This window comes from Notechis scutatus, chromosome 2 (assembly GCF_049901735.1).
Source record: "Notechis scutatus isolate UNSWTSFEM ecotype Mainland chromosome 2, rNotScu1.2, whole genome shotgun sequence".
In the NCBI taxonomy this organism is placed as follows: Eukaryota; Metazoa; Chordata; class Lepidosauria; order Squamata; family Elapidae; genus Notechis; species Notechis scutatus.
In genome coordinates, this window is record NC_142010.1 from 153,604,762 (window position 1) to 153,628,741 (window position 23,980).

Sequence of the window (23,980 nt, forward strand, 5' to 3'; positions counted from 1 at the left end):
TAACATTGAAGCCTTAGATTTTATTTTTAAAAAAGCCAAAACTGCTTAATGTAACCTAACTGACTGAAGTATTACTACATTAACAGCAATATTTTGTACAGTTTGAAATGGCAAATAAATTTTATAAATAAATAACTGCAAATATTAGTACAAGGTAGAAAGATGGCTTGAAACTGAGTGATTGGGTATGTAACTTCCTAATTTATAAAATGAGCATGTCTGCATTGCAAACTATATAGGGGAAGAACTGTGAAATATAGTGCATCAAACAATCTTGGATTTTCGAAGTTTTGATCCTGTAGAAATAGTGGTGATCAAAGACTGCATATTTTATGGTGAAACAGTGATGGCAGGGAGCAGCAATTATTAATTATCTTAGATTTCTTAATCTTAGATTTCCCTACATCCTAGTTTTTGAATTGTCCCAGGCTGATGAAAACCTTTATTGGGCAAATCTGGAAGGAGAAATGAGTAAGTCCAAATTAATATTCTTGTTTTAACAGTGAAAACCTTGTTTTAAAAATTGGGAAAGCATATTAGAGAAGAAGTACTTTATAGTGCATTTTCTCCAAAGCCATTCCCTATATTTACATAACAATTTTAGATCCTTTCAGAAGGAAAAGAGAATGTTAAAAACATGGTACATTAATACTTCAAAATAATGGATGGATGCTTGGATGGATGGATGGATAACTAAGAGTTTATCCCGCTTCCAGCACATAAAGCTAAAAATATCAAACCAACCTTTTCCAGCACTGAAGAAAACAAAACTGCAAATTGCAAGTTGGCAAGGGGAAGCAAAATTATGAATAAAAATATTTTTATTGTTAGTTATTATACTGTATTATTATATTCTGCTATATTATTTATTTATTTATTCAAAAGTGATATAGCTAGGCAACTCCAATGAATTCTGGGTGGTGTACAGAACCAGAATATAGTAATATTTTATAATTATAAAATATATTTTATGCTACATAATAATTCATATAATTATATAGTATATTTTTGCAATAATTATAAATAGAAGAATTGCTCAGAACTGCATTAAAGTGTACCAGTCAATATAGATATCTGTTAAAAAAGACTCCTACACTAGGGTTTTAGATGTATAGGTAGTCCTTTCACTTAAAACTCTTTGTTTATTGTTGGTTCAATGTTATGACAGCCTTGGAAAAAGTGAGTTACAACCTGTCCTTAAAACTTCAACTGTCACAGCAGCTGCACAGTCACATGATTGCAATTCTGGCAATTGGTAGTTCCTCACATTTACAACAGGTGCAGCATCTTGTGGCCATGTGATCACAATTTGTGACCTTCCCAGCTGGCTTATAATAAGTAAAGACTGTTGAGAAAGTTGATTACTTAGTGACCATGTGATTCATTTAACCATTTAATGAACATTGTAAAAATTGTTGTCAAATCAGGTCCAGTTATAGGATGACTCACCTTATGACTGCACTCACTTAATGATAGAAGTTCTGGTGCCAACTTCAACCAGAAATAAAGTGCTACTTGTAATTATATGTGGGAATGGCCTGGAGGGATGAAGGAAAGTGATGTTACTTAGGGAACTATCAGAAAAGAGGAGGAGGAGCCCACAATGGTTTAAATGTCAAAGAAAGAAATTTAGGAAGGACCCGATCTAATTGGTCAGGCTGTTAAAAGTGATGTGGGAGATTTGTACTTTCAGATTTAGAAGATTATGTTAATGTAACCTTATAATAATGTAGAATGTGTTCATCTGATCATATTTTGCATGCACCTGGCTTGCCTGGGAAGACATTAAATTATTAATTAGATATTTTTAAAAACAATATATGTATCAACCATATTCAGATTTATGTTAATAGTATATTGTAAATTTTATTTTATTTGTTATAATCACTGCCATAGAAGGTAATAATTAGATACATTTGAATAGATGAATTAATCCATAATGATACATTGTGACTACTAAAAACAAGCCTTTCCTGATTTAATTCTTTGAAAACTAGATACTGGACACTGTAAAATTGGTTATCAGATTGGTAAGAAGTCTAGCAGCTATTTCCAAAACAATCAGTGGATGCAGACTGCTGGTCCTTCACAAAAGAGACAAACTTCCTCTCTTTTATAAGAAAGTAATTAAGAAAGGTAAGCATGACCTTCCTATTCTAACCATAAATAGGTTCCACATTTGAAATTTTATTAATCAGAACTTAAAGAGATTTGCTTGGGAAATTAACCATTCCCATTCCAGGCTGTTCTTAGAAGCCTACCCAGAGATAAATAGGAAGGGAAGAATATTGTAATGTTTTTAAACTTACTTTTTTGCGAGTGCCTTGGGCCAGTCTGTTCTCATGTCAGAAAATGTACAGTACTTAGAGGCAATTGTATTTGCAGCCTGTTCTGTTTCCCTATTCCATAGATCAACAAGGACATCCACAGGATCACTGGCTCTTGCTTCTGGAAAATCCCTCAGAGCATTAAATAATTAATTGGATTCTGTAAATCTCCAAAGATTTAAGATGTTCTTCATCCCTGCAAAGTGAAATAATGCTATGAAATCAAAATTCATCTTTGGAAAACATACTAAGACATAAAACAATTTTTAAAAATGCAAATAGAAGCAAGAAATATCCTGTATTACAGCCTCAGTATAAACAGGTTTTTGCTACAACATATTCACATATTAACAATAAAGCACTTAAATGATTGTTTCACACTTGTTAATTTGCAAGATTCTAAATGCTAGCACATGCTTGTGGCACATGCAGGAGAAAAATCAACTGTAATAAAAACAGTAAATGTGACATTTGTTTAATTAATTCTGTGGTAATAGTATAGAATAAACTCAACGTTTTATAAGAAAGAAGAAGAATACAACAGTAATTTAATTTAATTATAAAAAATTGGATTTAAAAAAATATGGCAGAGGTTGGCAATAAAATAGTTTATGGGCTTTCCTGCAGAGCTCATCCCATAACATTGGGGATACCATTGAAAAAAGCTGCTATGCAACCCAAGAGATCTTAAATAGAAAAGTTGTAAAGCAGAGCAGATCCCACTGGCCCAAAGAGATGAACGTAGGAAAACTTGTAATGGCAACAGTCATGAACTCGACAAATGCTTATACAGGCTCAGCATTAACCATTGGCTTTGGGGTGAAAGAGCTATGATAACTCTTGTACTGTATTTTTTTTCCAGGTTTTTTTCAGTGATCTATTAAAAAAAAAGTTTATAATTTTTAAATCCCTTTTGGATAATTTTGTTTCATTGGTGAAATAAGTGCCTATGCTCATGTATTTGTATGTGTGTGTGTGTGTGAGCGAGAGAGAGAGAGAGATTGGCTTATGGTATTAGCAGAAAATAAAAATTAATCAATGATACAATTTTAACTAATCAGTCTAATATGTCACCATTCATAGTAGCATATTTCACAGCTATTTGAAAATGGCTTAAGGAGAAAGTGGTCCATTAACCAGGGGTCAACTATTCCAAAGGAGAAGGGCCATAATAGGGAAGGTCCAAGCTCAGGGGCACCGAAAATGGCATTTTCTTAATAGTAGGACCCTCAATCTTTTCTCACAGATGTTACTGGATGGGCAGTTTTAGTTTAAACAAAGTGGTCTGTGAAATATCCTGGAAAAATGGATAGCTTTGACGGTAACAATCATCACTTTAAGTTATATCTGAAAACCAGCTGGCATTGAGTGCAGCTCCCATCATAATGGTGTTACAAAGACAAACCCATAATTACCTGAGCCATTGCATGCTGCAATAACCAACCCTAATTCTCCAATATGTTATATTCTGAGTTATTTATGACATTTCACTGTCTGATGAGGATAACAGCAAAAATTTGGCAGAAAGTTAAACTTATCTTTCCTAGCTTCTTTTGCTATAACTGCTTGAGACTTCCTTGAGAATAAACTTGTTTAAATGTTCCAATCTTAAAGGCTGTGAGGACAGAAATGCTGGAGTTTGAGAGTAAGGAACTACTTGTTTGTAGCTGTACCATAATACCTCTTCTAGGATCCCAACCCCCTTTTGTATACCCTCAAGTCAGTTTTTCACTCCTGGCAACTGCCTGGACTATTCCCTATAAATTTCTTGGCAAATTTTCAAAAGAGGTCAGGCCCTCCATCCTAGGACTGAGAGGAAGTGATTTTGTGCCTAAGGCAGAACTAGAACTATGAGTTTTCCAGCCTCCCAATTTCTAGCCTGTTGTCTTAACCACTATACCAGGGGTGTCAAACTCAATTTCATTGAGGGCTGCATCAGGGTTGTGTTTGACCTCGGGGAACCAGGGTGGGCATAGGTAGGGTGGGTGTGGCCAGCTCGACATCATTCATGTTGGGGGTGCCTGTGGCGGCCCGAGCACTCTGCCAGCTCCATTTTTGGCTGCAATGGCCTCCTGCAACCCTCTGCCAGCAAAAACGGAGCTCAGGGGGGCCGCCTGCAGCCCTCACATGCTCCGTTTTTGCTGGTAGGGGCACTGCAGGCCAGTCCTTTGCTGTTTCCCTGCGAGCCAGATCTAAGCACCCCGCAGACCACGTCTGTCCCCCAGGCCTTGAATTTGACACCCCCGCACTACACCAAATAGTCTCCTGAAATACTTAAAATATTTTTTAAAATTGTATACAATCAGTCTGTTTCATTACTCACTCACTGTGATGCCTTAAGTTGTCCAAATACTTATGATCTTATGCCAACTAGAGGCCAAAGAGAGCAAAAAGCAAATTCAATTTTATCTTGAATGTTGTATCATTTAGTTGACTCACGTGTAACTGCTATCAATTCCTCTCCGTGCAACTTTTTCTATCCCATCTATTCAATCTTATATATACTATAAATCTTTTAGTTCTTTCAATCCTCTACTTCCTTCTCCTATGTCTCTCCATTGTAATCCTGACTACACAAAATCAAATTTATCTCCATTAATTTTTCTTCATTCTGATGCCCTTTGAAATTAGCGATATCAATCATTTCCTTGCCCCCCAAAAAACTTAGCCCACCCAAATGAGTTGGAGATAACAGACTTAGGTTCTGATACTGGCAATCTCTAAGGGGATCAATTTTCTTACTATCTTCCATGTCTTCAGATATAAAAAAAACTTTGTTCCCGCCTCAGTTACATCTTTGTCAATCTTACATCATCAAGAGGAGCTGATAATCTACAGGTGAAACTCAAAAAATTAGAATATCGTGCAAAAGTTCATTTATTTCAGTAATGCAACTTAAAAGGTGAAACTAATATATGAGATAGACTCATTACATGCAAAGCAAGATAGTTCAAGCTGTGATGTGTCGTAACTGAGATGATTGTGGTTTACAGCTCATGAAAACCCCAAATCAACAATCTCAGAAAATTAGAATATTACATGTAATCAATAAAACAAGGATTGTACATAGAACAATATCAGACCTCTGAAAAGTATAAGCATGCATATGGACTCAGTACTTGGTTTGGGTCCCTTTTGCAGCAATTACTGCCTCAATGCGGCGTGGCATGAAAGCTATCAGCCTGTGGCACTGCTCAGGTGTTATGGAAGACCAGGATGCTTCAATAGCGGACTTCAGCTCTTCTGCATTGTTCGGTCTCATGTCTCTCATCTATCTCTTAGCAATGCCCCCTAGATTCTCTATGGGTTCAGGTCAGGCAAGTTTGCTGGCCAATCAAGCACAGTAATCCCACCGTCATTGAACCAGGTTTTGGTGCTTTTGGCAGTGTGGGCAGGTGCCAAGTCCTGCTGGAAAATGAAGTCAGCATCCCCATAAAGCTCATCTGCGGAAGGAAGCACGAAGTGCTCCAAAATCTCCTGGTAGACGGTTGCATTGACCCTGAACTTAATGAAGCACAGTGGACCAACACCAACAGATGACATGGCTCCCCAAATCAACACAGACTGTGGAAACTTCACACTGGACTTCAAGCATCTTGCAGTGTGTGCCTCTCCATTCTTCCTCCAGACTCTGGGTCCTTGGTTTCCAAATGAGATGCAAAAGTTGCTCTCATCAGAAAAGAGGACTTTGGACCACTGAGCAACAGACCAGTACTGTTTTTCTTTAGCCCAGGTAAGACACTTCTGACGTTGTTTGTTTATTTTATTTATTTATTTATTTATTTGATTTGCCAATTGTTTACAAGATAATAAGTATAAGTGTATACATAGTTGTGAATACATGAAATGGGTACATATAAGAAAAATAAAAGAATAAGAGAAACAATAGGACAGGGACGGTAGGCACGTTGGTGCGCTTATGCACGCCCCCTACAGACCTCTTAGGAAAGGGGTGAGGTCAATAGTAGACAGTCTAAGGTTAAAGTTTTTGGGGTTTAGGGAAGCAGCTTGACAAGAGGAATACGACATTTGAAGCCCATGTCCAGGATCCGTCTGTGTGTGGTAGCTCTTGATGCACTGACTCCAGCCTCAGTCCACTCCTTGTCAAAGTCCCCAACACTTTTGAATGGCCTTTTCCTGACAATCCTCTCCAGGCTGTGGTCATCCCTGCTGCTTGTGCACCTTTTTCTTCCACACATTTCCCTTCCACATAATTTTCTATTAATGTGCTTTGATACAGCACTTTGCGAACATCCAATTTCTTTTGCAATTACCTTTTGAGGCTTTCCTCCTTATGGAGGGTGTCAATGATAGTTTTCTGCACAACTGTCAGGTCAGCAGTCTTTCCCATGATTGTGATTCCTACTGAACCAGACTGAGAGACCATTTAAAGGCTCAGGAACCCTTTGCAGGTGTTATGGCTTAATGAGCTGATTAGAGTGGGACACTTTGAGCCTAGAATATTGAACCTTTTCACAATTTTCTAATTTTCTGAGATTGTGGATTTGGGGTTTTCATGAGCTGTAAGCCATCATAATCACAATTATGACAAATCACGGCTTGAACTATCTTGCTTTGCATGTAATGAGTCTATCTCATATATTAGTTTCACCTTTTAAGTTGCATTACTGAAATAAATGAATTTTTGCACGATATTCTAATTTTTTGAGTTTCACCTGTATATTGGCTCAAACTCTGTCCTCTACAACTAGTATAGTAGTTGTGGCTTTTGAGTGTTTTCGAACTAATCACTTATGAAATTCATCTAAAATTGCTGTTAATGCTGAGTTCTAGTCACCTTGCCCCACTCCTCCCTGGACTACCTGAACCTTTCATGACCTTGGCTATATACTGTATGAAATTCTGCTTTTTGTGTTTGCATTGGAAACATGCTGCTGAATATTACCTAATTTCCTTAGGAACATCCCCAAAGAACTACTATGTTCATTGGTTGCTGGTCTACAGCAATCAAGTTAAATAATACCATATGTGCTATTGCTTTTCTTGCTGTTTTGGAGTCTTATTGTCTATTATTGCCTTCTTGTACAATTACCTTCTCACCTTAGAGCAGAGGCTATTAGTACTATGTTTCCCTTGTCTTCTATTTCCCACCTTCCATGAGACACAGCATTTATTTTTTTTTGAAAAAAGGGCAGCAGATAGCACAATCTTAAGTAAAAGTATGCAGAAGTTTAATTGCACAAACCTGAGAGATGTCTGTGGAAAGTTCCTCCCTGTTCAGTGCATTTCAGTTCAGCCAGCATTATCTTCTCCCTGCCTAGCTGTCAGATTTTCTTTTAATAAGAAAAGCCCAGGGACCAATCTATACCAGTATTCTTTCCAATCAATAACATCTAGCTCACTTGTACATCACATGGTATATTCCCCAACCAGTTTTTCTGATGCTATTTGTTTCATTTCCCACAAGTTCTTCATTATTTATTTTAATTATTGCCATTTCCCTGTGCTATGTGTGATGTATGTTCCTGTGTCATGACGTTACATGACTTACCAATGAGAATAGTTTAAAGTTGTAGATATTTTTCAATACTTTGTCTATTTTTTCCTTTGTCCTCAGGTAGAATGGAGAGATACGATATTTGTAGGCAAGAAATCAATTTGCTTGCTGCTGCTGTTATTTTTAAGGTATTTTTTTCATTATGCGTATGCAGTATATAGCTGTGCAACCAAATAATGCACGAAGACAGAATAAATCAAAACTAGAAACTGAATGCACTGAATGTTCCTCGAAAATGAGTTGCCTACACAAAGCAGTATTATTCTTCCATAATTATTGAGGTGCACATGTTGTTGCTGTAGTTCCGTAGGTAGCTTATGGGAGGTAGTCCCGAAGGTGCTTTTCAAAAGGCAATTGAACTTTCTTAGTTTTTTCCTTGAAAATATTTTGTGTCTCATCCAAGAAGCTTCTTCAGTTCTAAACTGAAGCAAAACATTTTCTAGGAAAAAAACTAAGAAAGTCCAGTTGCCTTTTGAAAAACACCTTTGGGACAACCATGACCTGGATGATTGAGAATCTCATAGACATTTATGGCAGATACTTTTGTTAAAACCACAAACATTAAAGCAATGATTTATCAAATCCTTTTTCTAAATTATATTATACACTGTACTTATTTTATTCTAAGTACAGTGAATATTGGGCTGCATTCTCAAATATGTAAACCTTCCGCCTTGGCAGATTTTTCATTTAAAAAAACAAAGCACAAAGTGTGCCTACTAAACAAAGAGATCCAGCATAGAAAATGCCTTAAAGTCAACAAAGGAACTTATCTATGCAAAACACCTATTCTATCACTAAACGTTGTTATTATCATTAAACGTTGTTGTCTTCTACAGAGGGAAATTTCATACCAGATTAGAAATAGTTGTCTAGTATTGTATGAGATGTGAACCCATGCCTGAGATTTCCTCATGCAACACTTTTGATCTCTTTGCTTCACAGCTGCAGGTCAATGCACAATTTTTCTGGGATAAATTAGTATGAAGTAAAAATATATATGAATTTCATGTGTAGGATTTTTCCACTCAACATACATAATAGTTATAATAATATCTAATTTTATTTATCAAATTAATTAAACGTATAGCCACCCATCTCATTGTCAAGCAACTGGGCTGCTAATTATATTTCTAAGGAACAAAGGTGGATCATTTCTCCCATCTATAGCCTAACAGAAACTCTGTTGCCTAAATCCACATGCTGTATTTTTATTTTTTATTTTTTTGTAGAGCAGAAGTAAACAACTTTTGATGCAAGTGTCTGGAAGCCCAATTCACACACCAACTGTGCAGAGTGCCAAGGACTCATGGATGAAGCTTGGCTTTTCCATGTTTTCCTTGCCTATTAAATGGAATTCGATTAAAAAAAACAACTTTACTATGATGTTTAAACTGTTTGGGAACTTATTCAACCATTTTTTGTGAATTCACTGCCTCAAAATAATAGGAAATAGAATCTTGATTTTTCAAACAATCATAGCCCAAAACTTGGTGGTATAGTCAAGATATGCTTCCAGGGATCATATAGAGCAGGGGTCGCCAAACTTTTGGACCTCAGGGACCACCAAACACATAATTTTAAATCCCGGGGACCACTAATATGAATTTTGACTGATGGTGGCTTGCTGACATTGGTGGGAGAGAGAGAGAGAGAGAGAGAGATCTGATCTAACCTCTCTCTCTCTCCTCCCCCCTCTCATACACACACACACACACACACACAAAACACACAGAGGCAGGGGTGGGATTCAAATTTCTTAACAACTAATTCTTGGGTGTGGCCTAATTTGTGGGTGTGGCTTGGTGGTCATGTGACTGGCTGGGCATGGCTTGTATGTAAATATTATAAATATTTATGTAAAAATTGTTTTTTTTTATTAAAAAAAGAGCAACTCTTACCCAAAAGCAGGCAAAGCAGGCAGGCAGATTGAGTTGCTCACAGAATCACAGATTCAGATATCTCTTTCTTCCATCAGCTACCTGAGTCTGTCACATAAAATTTGCTTGTAAGTAAACTCATAAAATTTGCTAGCAAGCAAACTCACAAAATTAACTCACATCCAAAGATTTCCTGCTTTCTAGCTAATCTAAATGTCCCGGCACAGCCGAACAGATGATGGTGAGAAAAAAAAAAAAAAAGGAAAAATAGCAACTTAGCAGGCAAGTTTGCCAGGTAAGGAGTGAATGGGCAGGGAGGGTTCCCACGGGCCATGTGGGCGGGGCAGACTTGTGTTTCTGCACAGCCTGGATTAATTGCTTTGTGGGGGGTGCTTTGGGGGTGACATTTCTCTGCGGACCACCAAAATTTTCTCATGGACCACCAGTGGGCCGCGGACAACCGGTTGGCAACCACTGATATAGAGGATCTCTGTTCAGGGGCAACATGATCAGAATTGTTGGGGTCTCATGGAATTTCACTATGGATTGTTCTATCAACTTCCAGCAGGAAGGAGGGCAACATTCCCCATATTAGGTTGAGGATTTAATTTATATCCCTTGTCAGGCCTTTCTTATTTATCCATTCCAAGTATGCAGTCTTTGCCTCAGTTCAGATGAAAAGAAAAGTAAGGCTAAATGTCACTTGTATATTAATAAAAGCTCAATCTACGTCCTCAGATGTTTTCTCACAATGGTTTCATGCAGATGAAAAGCAATAATCTCCCAGCCTGATATTCTCATAATGGCCAGTCAAGTTGGAACAGAATTGCTGTGAGTTAGGGCCCCAACACAGAAAGTTGGTCCAGAAGAATACTGTGGTTGATGATATTAAAAGCTGGAGGAACAATCAAGCAAATCATCAGGGTTGCATCCACTACCCACTCTATAAGAAGATACCTCAAAGGAATAAATATTAATACATGTAAATTTGCGCCAGTACTTAACCCAAGGCTGTGATTTCTCCTTTGTTGTTTCCCCCTCTGCTGGCTATTGCAGAAAGTACAATGAAAACTTCTGAAGGAACTAGAAATGAGAAAGAGGTTGATTGTGGAATACTCAAATATGAGAATTCATTTTTAAATAGGACTTATGAAAGAGAACATCTCAGTGAGCCACATATGTATTCTATTTAAAAGTTCAGATAGGACAGCTTTCCCAATCTGGGGTCTTTCAGATGTGCCAGGTAACAATTTCCACAATTCTCACACAATGTGAGCGAGAATATTGGAAGTTACAGCCGAAAAAATGAGAAGCCGAGGAAGTCTAAGATAAGACCATAATATAGGTTGATTCTAAAGCTAGATAAATATTCTGAGAGTTCCTGTAACAGAACCCATATGAATATAGCATCTTGATGACTTTGCAGAAAAGGCTGGAATAGCAAGGGCATTGTCACAATTAAAATGAAACCCCATGCCCAATTGAGATCATGCCCATTGGAGGCATTTCTAAAACATTGGTTCTGTTTGTTTCATATTGTGTGGGTTACCATCAACAGGATAATCCCTGCCTTGTGTACATTCTGATACCTGAGCCTCAGTCACTCGCACCCATAGCTAAAAAGGAAAAAAATATGTAATGAAATTACTTCCCTCTTCTTCACAACATACATAAACAATTTTATCATCTTCTCTCAAAATATAACAACCATTAAATGATTGACTTGGCTCTGATTTCTTATCCCAAACTTTTTATATATTTTTGTTGCTGAATTTTGGCAGTATCACTGCAATTTAAGTGCCAATACTAATTTTTCTTTCTTTTTTATAATATTTTTATTTAAAAATCACAATTAAAAAGATAAAGACTAATACAAATTAAAAAAGAAATAATAGAAAGAGCAGAAATGAAAAATAGAAAAGGAGGAAAGAAGCACATAGTATAGAAAAAGAATGAAATATATAAAGAAATGACTTCATCACAAATAGAAACAATTTTAGTAACTTATCTTCTCTTAAAATATAACACATCTTCATCTTCCCGTATTTTATATCATATTCTTAAACACATCCATAAAAACTTCCTGATCAGCAAAAGTCCATTAAGTTTTTTTTACAGAGATAACAATATAATTATTTTAATCTTTAAAATAAATCTATTTTAAATTCCTTTTTTTTTTTACTTTTAACAATCTTGATTTTTAGTTCTTCAAATAATGTCCTAAAGCTTGATTTCTTTTCATTTTTTTTATTTCTCCTCCCAAAAATCTTCAAAGCTTTAACAAGCCTCTTTTGTAAATCCAATATAGGAAGATTATCCAGGTCATTCTCTTGGTTTGTTATTTGTATATCCCTTTTAATTATTAAGACATCAGCTGGCTTCTTTTGTATGTCCATCTTTTTCCATGACATTCTTGTAGCTATTCATTTTTAAATTCATTCTTGTCCATTAAAACTTGTTCCTATTTCATAACAATTTTTAAATCCAGTCTATTTTATAGAGATAGACACTCTTAAAATTAACTTCTGCATTAATTGTTCAAAATATCCTTCAAAATGTCGAATGTTAAAATATTTTGTTCCATTATGTATTGGTAAGTCAAATTAAGTGTTCTCATTTAGTGCTAATCTTTAGTTCCGTCTAGTTCCCTCTGATATTCAACTTTCAAAATTCCATCATTTTTTTTTAAAGAATTCAATAGAAATTTATTTTTCCACTGGAATAACTTTTATAATTCCAAAATCTAATTTCAAATTATATGGAATTAAAATCATTTGTAACTTTTAAAAATCAAAAATCTAATCATCCCTTTTCTATTTATTCCAGAAAAAACTAAGTCCTTAAACTTATACTTAAAACTTCTTTTGCTAAGGATTGAAGGAAACTCACCTAGTGCAGTAAAACTTGTTGATCCAAAGGTTCCTAATAGCTGAAAAGCAGTTAAGCAATTTCCAAAAGTGATTATAAAACAAAATATGCAAGCCCAGTGTCCTGAGTGCCAACCACTATTTCAGTAAGATAGCTATTCCCTTGTCTCCTTCTGGAAAATGCTGTCTTTCTTTCCCTTCCCTTAAACCTTCTGGAAAATGATGTATTGTGGTCTCCCTCTGATGAGCAATTGCCTGGAGCACTTGTGGACAATCTCAAGTTCTCTTCTTGCCCAAAGAGGAATTACAAAGAGCTGGTCTATCTCTGGTTCTTCATTCTGATGCAGTCTTGAGTATTCCATTTCTTTCGCTGAAGCCCTGCTCAGCTTCAACTGGGTTCAACCCTATCGTGTACTTCTTCATGAAAAATAATCAACCTAGACAGAAAGCAGTTAAGAATAAGCCAAACACAGCAGGAAGACAGTGGGGGATTCCCAGTATATCCCACTGGTTATACCTGAAATAAATTTGTTCATTTGCTGTTGCCCTAAATGCAACTCCCTCCCCCATATTAATACTTCACAGAGTGGGTATTAATCCCCTTGCTTAATTTATATATCAATATCTATATCTATCTATCAATCATCAATCATCATCTATCTATGGTAACTATGCATTACTTTTAGTCTTTCAATGTATTATCTCAATTTATCTCAATTAAAGATGAATAAGTGTACCTTTCTCTGGAATCTGTATCCTCAAAGATAATTGCTTTTTTCATATCACTTTTTGGAGCAGTTCCCTTTTCTTGGATCCTAGCAAAATAATGATGGACACACAGAAAGATAGTTCATAATTGTTTTCCAGGTTTCCCTGAAGGCAAACTGTTTACTACTGCCTGCCTGCCTTAGCAATGTTCATCCACTGGAGAATATTAGGCATATTCTCAGTTCACACAGGCTTATGAGAAGTCTGACAAATATAGTGTGATCCTCCACAGCAGATCTGTTGATCCAATAAAGCATTCCATGAAGCCTGAAAACCCAGGTCTTGGTCCTTGATGTTTCATCTGGAACTATTGTTGTACATTCCTTAAGCCTGGACTTCTTGTGACAACAGATTGATGTGATAATGCCTCTGCTGGCCACCTCTCACATACATTGCCATTTGGACAGGCAGTGCCCACTCTACAGTATTATCAAAGGGGAAGGGAATAAAAAGTGTCATTTTGTCCTGAAAGATATTTGGTGAGTTCCTCTTTGAGAGAATGCTCTAACTAAAAAAATGGAGACAAAACATAAATCAACGTAGTTCAGCCGGCTGAATATGGCAGAGGCAGTAAGAGAGAAGAGGAAATAAAACATTAAAGTACAGAAATGGCAGATGAGGGGGACCTCTGCAAAGTGTACTAAGAAAAAGCAGAACAAAGTGTAGAGAAAACCCAAGGAGAAGAAAATAATAGAAAAGGTGAAGGAATGCAAGGGTGACTACACAATGATCCCAATCCAAAACCCAGCCTTTTTCTCACATGTTATAAATAGACTTCTCCACCAAACTAAGAAACAAACCCTTATATGTGTGCTTTCTTTTTAAAATTGTATTTATTTTTTTTTGCATTTTGTAGACTATACATTTAATAAGGTATGCAATAATCTCTGTTGACCCTAATGCATTAGGGAGCCAACCGTGTGAACTTTGGGTATAATTAGCCACAGGTTCCCCTCTTCTCTGTAACTTGAGCATTTAGCTCAATGCTAAAAAAAATATTATATTACACTGAAGGATATCCTTTCCATCCACACTCATATCCAGCAAATTGTGTTCCAAATGTAACAGACATCATCAAATAAACTTGTAGATATAGAAAAGAAATAATTACCAAAAAGATTGGCCTTTTGAAAGAAAAAACAGATTCATAGTTGATTGTCAAAAACAGTATATCATTTCTCCATGGTTGTTCAACTATAATTCCATTCATCTAGGAAGAACATTGTTTAAAACAGTGAAAATCTTAGTGTTTATTTTTAAAATAGCTTTTGATACTTAACTTTAAACATTAATTTTGCCCAGATCAGAACAATTGACATTGCTTCTTTCATGAATATTCATGTAGCTCAGACCAGAAGGTAGGTAGAATGAAAAGCTGAAGACTTTGCTTGGAAAAATAAAACAGGTGTGAACATTCATAGAGAAATACTAGAGGAAGGACTTTCTCCATCTGTAAGGGAGACCATTTATCTGTGCCAGAATTAATTCTTATGTTCTTTGTTTCCTGAAGAATGTTACGGAGAGATCCCTGAATTTAGCAGTATAATGGAGAAATAAATGAAGCATCCCATAAGTAGCACACACATGCTTTGTACTGAATATGCACATCTGTGTAGATAATTCCCATGTATATATTTTATACTGCTTCATATAAAATATCCTGGAGGAGGACTAATGTCTATTTATTTCTTGCCCCTGCTCAGGCATTTCTAAAAAGTACCAAGGAAGAGAAAGTGAGCCCACCCCACTATTTTCAATAGCATGGGGTTAGCTATGTCTTCGCTGTTAGAAGATATAAAAGATAACCACAATACATGCTCTTAATGTTTTTTCCTGAAGTTGGTCTCAAATTCTTCCAAGAACAGGTATTTAGATTTGTCTCTGAATTTTATTTATTTATTTATTTATTTATTTATTTATTTATTTGTTTGTTTGTTTGTTTGTTTATTTATTTATTTATTTATTTATTTATTTATTTATTTGATTTGCCAATTGTTTACAAGATAATAAGTATAAGTGTATACATAGTTGTGAATACATGAAATGGGTACATATAAGAAAAATAAAAGAAGAATAAGAGAAACAATAGGACAGGGACGGTAGGCACGTTGGTGCGCTTATGCACGCCCCTACAGACCTCTTAGGAAAGGGGTGAGGTCAATAGTAGACAGTCTAAGGTTAAAGTTTTTGGGGTTTGGGGAAGAAACTACAGAGTCGGGTAGAGTATTCCAGACATTGACCACTCTATTGCTGAAGTCGTATTTCCTGCAATCAAGTTTGGTGCGGTTAACTTTGAGTTTGTATCTATTGTGTGCTCTTGTGTTGTTATGGTTGAAGCTGAAGTATTCATTGACAGGTAGGACATTGCAATGTATGATTTTATATACCATGCTTAAATCAGACCGAAGATGGCGTAATTCAAGGTTTTCTAGTTCTAGAATTTCAAGTCTGGTGGCATAAGGTATTCTACAACGAGTAGAGGAGTGGAGAATTCTTCTTGTGAAATATTTCTGGACTTTCTCAATTGTGCTAATATCAGATACGTAATGTGGGTTCCAGACTGATGAACTGTATTCGAGTATTGGTCTAGCAAATGTTTTGTATGCTCTGGTTAGTAGTGTGATATTACCAGAGAAAAAGCTACGTAGGATTAGGTTAACAACTCTTAATGCCTTTTTGGCTATGTAGTTGCAGTGGGCTCTAGCACTTAGATCATTAGAGGTGAGTATTCCAAGGTCCTTTACAGAGCTTGGGTCATCAACAAGATCTTGACTATTCAGCTTGTATTTTATTTTCTGATTTTTTTTGCCAATATGTAAGACAGAGCATTTATTTGTTGAGATTTGAAGTTGCCATTTGTTTGACCATTCTGATACATAGTCAAGATCTTTTTGTAGGGTAGCAGTATTGTCTGTGGTATTGAACAGCTTTGCATCATCAGCGAAGAGAACGCAATTGCTCTTAATATGATCACAGAGGTCATTTATGTAGAGTATGAAGAGAGTTGGTCCTAGAACACTGCCTTGGGGGACACCACTATTGACAGGTACAGAATTTGATAGGACGCTCCCAATTTTGACCATTTGTTGTCTGTTTGCCAGGAATGCTTCTATCCAGTTATTCAGTTGTCCAGAGATACCATAGGATTTTATTTTTAGGAGTAGTTTGTCGTGTACCACTGAATCAAAGGCTTTACAGAAGTCTATGTAGATTGCTTTGCCCTGGTCGAGTTGTGTCGTCCATATGTTTTTGCAGTGTAAGAGTTGCAGATTACAAGATAGTTTTTTTCTGAAACCAAATTGTTTATTGGAGAGTAGGTTGTTTGTCTCTAAGTGGAGGATGATGGATTGGTTAATAATTGATTCCATGACTTTACAGGTGACGCAGCATAAGGAGATTGGTCTGTAATTTTCAACTAGGCTTGGGTCTCCCTTTTTGAAGATGGGGATGACTGTGGCTTGTGACCATAGGTTAGGCAAGGAGCTGGTCCTGAAAGATTTTTCAAAGATTATGCTTAGAGGTTTGGCTATGGCAGTGGATAGCTTTTTTAAGAAGTAGGCACATATTCCATCCGATCCAATAGATAGAGATGGTTTTAGATTGCGTAGTGCTTTTTCAACATTGTCTTCTGTAAAATCGATATGTATTAGATCATTGTTGTTATCTGTGGTACGGCTAGGAAATACTGGGCATGATCCATTGCTGTTTACAAATACTGAGCCGAAGAATGTGTTAAAGATGTTGGCTTTAATGGTGTCGTCGTTGCAGTCTTTACCATCAGGTCCTATCAAGGGTGGGATAGACCTTGAGTCTTTTAGTTTGTTGTTTACAAAATTGTAAAAAGCACGGGTGGAATTGGTGCTTAGAAGGTTTTCCTCTTGTTTAATGTGATAATTGATGCATTCGGTCTTTATCTGGTGGCATAAATTTTTGTATCGGCTTTTGAAATTGGCAACGTGACCAGATTTGTTTTTCCGCCAGAGTGATCTCTTTTTGGATTGGAGTTTCCTTATTGTTATGGGTAATCTGCTTTTTTGTTTTGTTTTGGGAGTTGTTGTTGGTACATATAGATTGATGACTCTTTTGACTTCAAGTAAAAATATGTTGTAATGGTCTTCAACAGTATTGCATCCAGTGAATAGAGATTGCCAATCAAGGGATGAGAGATCGTTGTCTATAAGATCATAGTTGCCTTTTTTGAAGTTACAATTGGGGATTACATCATTGTGGTGATTTTTGTGTGGGCGTATGTTGAGACAAAAGTCAATCATATTGTGGTCACTGCTGGAAAAGGGTTCTTTAGTTTGTATTCCGTAAATTAAATTCAAACTATTGCAGAAGATGAGATCGAGGCAGTTGTTTAGTCTAGTGTTGTTGGTTACTAGTTGTTCCAGTCCCAGATTTGTAATAGCATTGTAGAAGGTTGTGTGTATGATTTCAGTTGTACAATCATTTAGGGTCCAGTCAATATGAGGTAGATTGAAATCGCCAAGAAAGATAAAAGGGTATGGGCAGGATGCAGCCCATGTTAGTAATGTATTTAGCTTGTTTACATGTTCGATGTCATAATCAGGTGCTCTGTAACATAGTAAGAATCGAATTGTGATATTTAAGGATAGTTCACAGATGATGGTCTCAGGAAGAGCAAGCTCCTGGGTAACTTGGATAATTTTTAGATGTAAGGACTTTTTATAGAAGATAGCAACACCACCTCCTCTACGAATTTCACGATCTGATCGGTAAACATGATAGTCTCTTACTGTGGTAATGGAGTCAGGGAGAGATACATTGAGCCATGTTTCACAGACAAATATAATGTCGAATTTAGCCATATTTAGTAGGAGGAAAAATTCAGGTATTTTATTCACGAGGCTTCTTGCATTGAGTAGTTTGCATTTAAGGCCAAAAACATCGTGAGATGCCACTTCTGAACACACAAATTAACTTCTTTCACGAGTCAGAAAAGCACTTTCATTGCACTGAGACGCCCAGCAGCTCAATGTGCAAGATGGCATATTAACAAGTCACCAAGCACTTTCCCCCCTCAGAGTGAACAATTGCCCAAACAAATGGCTCTCCCTCCTCCTTTGGCTAGCTCATAAATGCGCATCCTGCAAGCACCGCAAGAAATTCTTCCCCCAGTCATATCACACAAAGGTGCAAGGATGAACTAGCCTGATGCCCATATAATTAAATTTCTTCATTTTCTTTTCTCCTTTGTTAAACATATGTTGCCTTGTACGATGTAGTTTTTCTTTCTTTTTGTATAGTACATCGATTTAAAAAAACAAACAAACACTAAACCCAGAGTACCTCTGGGCTCTGATCCCTGCAATGACCCTGCTGTTGCTGCCTTCCTAGCTGTCTGATTCTGGCCATCTCAGTCTTCCAGAGTTTTGCCCTTCTTCCATAGATGGGAGGTTAAAATTTCCAGTGTCACTTAATTAGGCTTCCCCAAGTGACCCCCAAATCCCTTGGATTAGCGAAGGTCCAAGCGGTGGGTGTCACCTCATAAGCAGCTGAGCAGCTTGGAGAAAAGGAAGCTCAATGCAGTTTAATGGAGCGAAGGTAGAGGAGACGAATTAGGGCAAGCTTGAGCCTCTATGGCAAAGAAAGGTGATCTAATACTGCCCGCAATAGACCAGCAACAGCAACTCAGGCCTTCACTGTCTTCTCTAACTGGATAACTGCAATCCACTTTTATCTAGGGCTACCTTTGAAGTCTACCTGGAAACTACACACTTAGAATGCAGCAAGATCCCTATTTGAGGAAGTGTGTGTGTGTGTGTGTGTGTGTGTGTGTGAGAGAGAGAGAAGAAAGAAAGAGAGAGAGAGAGAACTATTCTACCCAAACAAAGTTGATGACAGAGTAGCCATCCAGCATTAATACTGCGAGTTCTTAGTCTAAATGCTGGTTAGAGTCTGAGTCAGAATACACATCTTCTGTCAGGGATATAGCTTATGGATTCAGGAGAATCCCTCATCTTCAGATTAAGCAGAAGCTTTATCATTGTAAAAGACAAAGGAAGAATTCAGGGTATAACAAAGGAAACAGCAGCTCTGATAAATGACCAGTTGTAAAGATCTGTGGTATGCCTTTGAGAGACAGGAGGAAGAGCCACAGGCAAAATAACTATCATGCAAAAGGTATTGCAGCCCACAGGAAAAAAAAGTGGTGTGGGAAGGATCTCAGAAGGAACTCTTCCTAAGTTTTGAGAAAGTAAAAGTAAAGGAGAGGAGAGTGCTTCCAAACTTGCAAGATTAATGTCAGCCCTTCAAGGCAATCCAGACAGAAACACAAGCTATGAATACTAACACTACTGTACTGTTAGGTTACAGTAGCACAATCCTTCTGTGGGCTGAGTTATCATGACAATTGTCTAAGATATAGTGTAGGCATGTTGAAGATCCCATTGGCTAAGGAGTTCCATCTGCTCTGTGCCAGCCTCTGGAACCTCATCCCACCTGAGGTGAGGTTACTGTCAGGGTTCCAGTTAATGCACTCAATGGAATCAAAACTCCAAGGCAGGCGTACTCCTCAAAGTATAGATTTATTAGGCATGTCATATTGGCATGTCTGGGGAAAACCCGACTCTGATGGTCCTGAGGTTTTCCCCACCCAAATCAAAACCCCAAAGTTCTTTCCCCCAGGTCACACGTCCATCACATGGTCCAATCAGGTCACAGCCCCAATTCTGGCTGGCTTTTGTCCATGCCTCTCCAACACCTGGTAGAGCGTCTTTGGCTCCCTCAGGAAAGAATGTTATTTTGGTCACACATCCCAAGCTATCTCTATCTCCCCCCTCACGTTCCTACAGCTCCAACCGCCCTTTCTGTGGCAGCCCCGAAGATGCTCCCATTATGGCTTCGGGGCTGATAGTTATCCTCAAAATGGTTTTTTTTTTTCCATCAGACCTGGGGACCTACTGGCAGCAGAGAATCTGTGCGATGATTGCACCAGGTACCAGGGAATCCTTGCCTTGTGGCTGGAATGGAGCCTGTTCATTACAATTGAAGGTTGTGACAGTCATAAAGTGGACCCAAGTTATCATGATTGGACCTGGTTTTTTTGCAATGGTCATTAAGTGAATTCCATGGTTGTTAAGCAAAACCCATTGTTTGCTCAAGAGCATTTTTGCCAAAAGCCAAAAGTAAACATCAGTTTTTAGCAAAAACATTGTAAATTGCCGTCATGTGAATGTGGGGCACTGTAAACAGCCATAATGCTGGTTGGTTGCCAAGTACCCAAAATGTGGTCATGTGAGGGGGCCTGTTGTAACTTTGGAACCGAGTTGTAAGCACTTTTTTTTTGGGCGGGGGAGTGCCATAACTTTGAATGGTCACCAAACTTAATTTTAATTAATCCTCTCCCAATTTTGTTTTCCTTAAGCAAATTATTTAATGGTTTTAATTGGTTTTTATATTCTGTTTTAAAAATTGGTTTTATTTTACATCCCCAAAAGTTGCCCTGTGTTAGGTGGTCAAATAAATTGATAAATGAATAAATAAAAGTGTTCTTTCAAAGAATTTCAACTGTGAATTATAGGACATGGAGTTCAAGGCAAATATTAGTTTTTCAAGTTGATAGTTTAAATCTTACTAAATCTTTAGTTCCAGTGTGGATCCTAATGTTTACATTATAAGGACTGATAGTTCTCAGGAGATTAAATCGCAACCAGGAAAAAAATTATTCACAGAAAAACCTAATATATAAGCCATTTCCCCAGTAGAGGTTTTAGCATCTTCTAGATCTAGGAGGATTCTATCATTGTTGAACCAAAATATCAAAGTTAGGTTAAGTTTAATTTTTCTTCACCAATAGCTGAATGTGACATTAAAAAGACAACATGTACAAGGAAATGGCCGTAGCTGGATTAAGAGATGTTGATATATAGCCCAATTTTCTCTGAAGGGATAACCAGGACAGAGCAATTCCAAACTTTAGACATTGGTTCAATGCATAAAAATAATTATAACATCACAACATCCCATATAGAAATGTAGCGTGTCAACAAGAATGCCAGGCTGGAGTTCATTTGGATAACTTAGCTTTTTATGTTTAAGGCATTTCTTTTCTGTGGGACAACATTCAAGCAATGTGATGGTACATACATATTAAGCCCTAAATAACAAGGGATCAAAGATTCTGAATCAATCATTCATACAGTCCAATTTAGTCCCCTGCAAAGCATGGGCTTTTTAAAGCTTGTAAGAAGAAGCTTAACTTGCAGGAGTTCCTCACATTTTCTGGATAGTTCAGTCTTTGGAAATGTGCATGGTAACTTACATTCCATTGCTTTTAGTGTCAAGTTAAAACTGATTTGACTGAGAAGTATTATGCCAAACTGAGAGTGATCTGCTGTACCCTGGGAGAAAGGTAGGTTAAGAATATTGTGTATAATGAATGGATGACTGAATATATCTAAGAAGGACCTATGATCTTGTAACTATGACAATCTCAGTTCAGAGTTAGGTCATTTGACAGCTTGGATAGTTTGCAATCCTTTCACTCAGAAGAACTCTAAAGGAAGAGTAGTTCACAATTCAGAAATAGATCCTAAAACTCTTTATGGCTTTTAGAACAGGAATTAGGCTGCTGAAATATCAAGGCAAGCCACTAAACCACCAATGTATAACTTTTGTCTGATACAGTATGTTATGAACTAATAAAAACTATTTAATAAAACTTATCAACCGCATGATAAGCAGGCTTGTAATCCTGCACCTTTGATTGGCCCATGGATAGCGAACAGGGATTGGTCCTTATGGAGCAGCCTGATTGGCTATTAGTTGAACATCTCTCATTGGGCAAAAGTTAAGCATTTGGACACAAGTTATTGGTTAACGGGTCAGCAGCCAGCTCTATAAAAGAGCTGCTGCTGCCCAAGGGTTTTCGCTCTGTTCCTAATCTTTAATAAAGAGTTGAATTTCACTAGTTCTCTGACTCGTCTCCGTTCCTTGCACCCATGCTCAGAATATAACACTGGCGACGAGGGTGGGATGCGGAGACAATAGAGCTGACTGAACACTAAAGAGTGCCAAACAGAGCACGTGGCTGAACGCGCACCAACAACGGCAATATGGCCAGTGGTGCTATACCACCCGCTCCATTTGACCTGGCAAACAAAGACTGGGACTCGTATATGGATCGGTTCCAGATGTTTCTGGAGACCAATAATTTAAAGGACGCTACAACCGGCAAGAAACAAGCAATATTCCTGACCCATTGCGGGCCGGCCGTATTTAAGATGGCAAAATCACTTGCAAAACCGGCTGAGGTGAAATCGATGGATTGGGACGCCCTCGCGCCCCTCCTATGGGCCCACTATGCACCCACAGTGCCAACACTTGACCGAAGGCATGAATTTTACCAGAGGGACCAACGGAAAAGCGAAAGTCTTGCAGACTACATCGCTGACCTCCGGAACTTGGGAGGCCTCTGTGGGTTTTCCAACCTCGAAGAAGCTTTGCGAGACCGCATAGTTCTGGGATTAGATGACCAGACGGTACAGAGCAAGATCATGGCCAAAGGGGACATCGATCTTGCCGATGCCATCGCAGACGCTACTGCAGCAGAAGCAACCAGGAAGTCGGCCGCTCGAATGCGCCGCACCAACGCACCGCTCCGTCAACTCGCGAATGACACCTCGCCGCCCGAGAGGCACTCAACAACGGGCGCACCATGAAGACCTGGAATCCCCATCAGAAAGTGATGAGGAAGAGGTCAACCGACTCCGGTCTGAACAAGACCAACAAAACCAACGATTCCTGTGACAATGCGCGGGGTGTGGGGCAAACCACTCACGATCCGTTGCAAATTCCTCGACGCACTCTGCCGTTCCTGTGGGAAAAGAGGCCACATCGCAAAGGTCTGCAGAAGCAAGCGAGGATCCAGTCCAAAGCGCAGGGAGAATAACTGCAGTCAGTCTTCGGGATTCGCTCCTGCGAATCGAAACCACCAGAACCACCAATGGAACAACCACTCCTACAGAAACAAAACACCTGCCACTTCAACGAGACGAGAAGAGGCACACCAAACCATTACCATCGGCCACGCTACATCCTTAGATGCAAGAAAGATCCGAGTGAAGGTCGCCATCGAGAACCAACCTTGCGTGATGGAAGTCGACTCGGGGTCGTCTCTCTCGATGGTTTCCTGGAAGACCTTCAAACAACTAATCCCGGCCATCCGTCGCCAGGACCTCAGCCCCCAAAGGATCATACTCAAGGATTACCAGGGCAACAGAATCCCGGTCGTCGGTTCCAGCCAAGTCCAAGTCTCCTTCAAGAATCATATTGCATCACTACCGCTGACCATCGTCGACCATGACCGGCCTAGCTTATTAGGCCTACAATGGTTCGCCCCACTCGGGATCGAGGTAGCCGGCGTCCACCGAGCTGAGAGCAACGACTGGGAGGAATCTCTCGTCCAAGAATTCCAGGACGTTTTTTTCAGACGAACTAGGCAAGTACAAGGGGACCCCAATATCGTTTAACCTCAATCCTGAAGTAGCTCCCATCCGCCTTAAGCCTCATCGGGTGCCTTTTGCACTTAAACCAAAGATCGACGAGCAACTCGATAAATTAATAGCCCAGGGCATTTTAGAACCAACCGACCAC

The 23,980-nt window shown here is 38.2% G+C and overlaps 1 protein-coding gene across 3 annotated transcripts in view; it reads right to left on the reverse strand.

The window, feature by feature from the left end:
- Positions 1–13,717, reverse strand: part of MECP2 (methyl-CpG binding protein 2) — a 110,500-nt gene extending 96,783 nt beyond the window's left edge. Inside the window, exons 1-5 of one of the 3 annotated variants that reach the window (XM_087956881.1) lie at positions 13,330–13,717; positions 12,615–13,029; positions 10,731–10,808; positions 9,747–9,833; positions 2,310–2,523 (exon numbers count right to left, since the gene is read on the reverse strand). In XM_087956881.1, coding sequence (XP_087813007.1) covers positions 2,310–2,344 — 35 coding nt within the window. In that variant the 5' untranslated portion in view covers positions 2,345–2,523; positions 9,747–9,833; positions 10,731–10,808; positions 12,615–13,029; positions 13,330–13,717. The remainder of the gene's footprint in view (positions 1–2,309; positions 2,524–9,746; positions 9,834–10,730; positions 10,809–12,614; positions 13,030–13,329) is intronic. The other 2 variants (XM_087956882.1, XM_087956883.1) reach the window with 2 other exon arrangements.
- Positions 13,718–23,980: the final 10,263 nt, after the last annotated feature.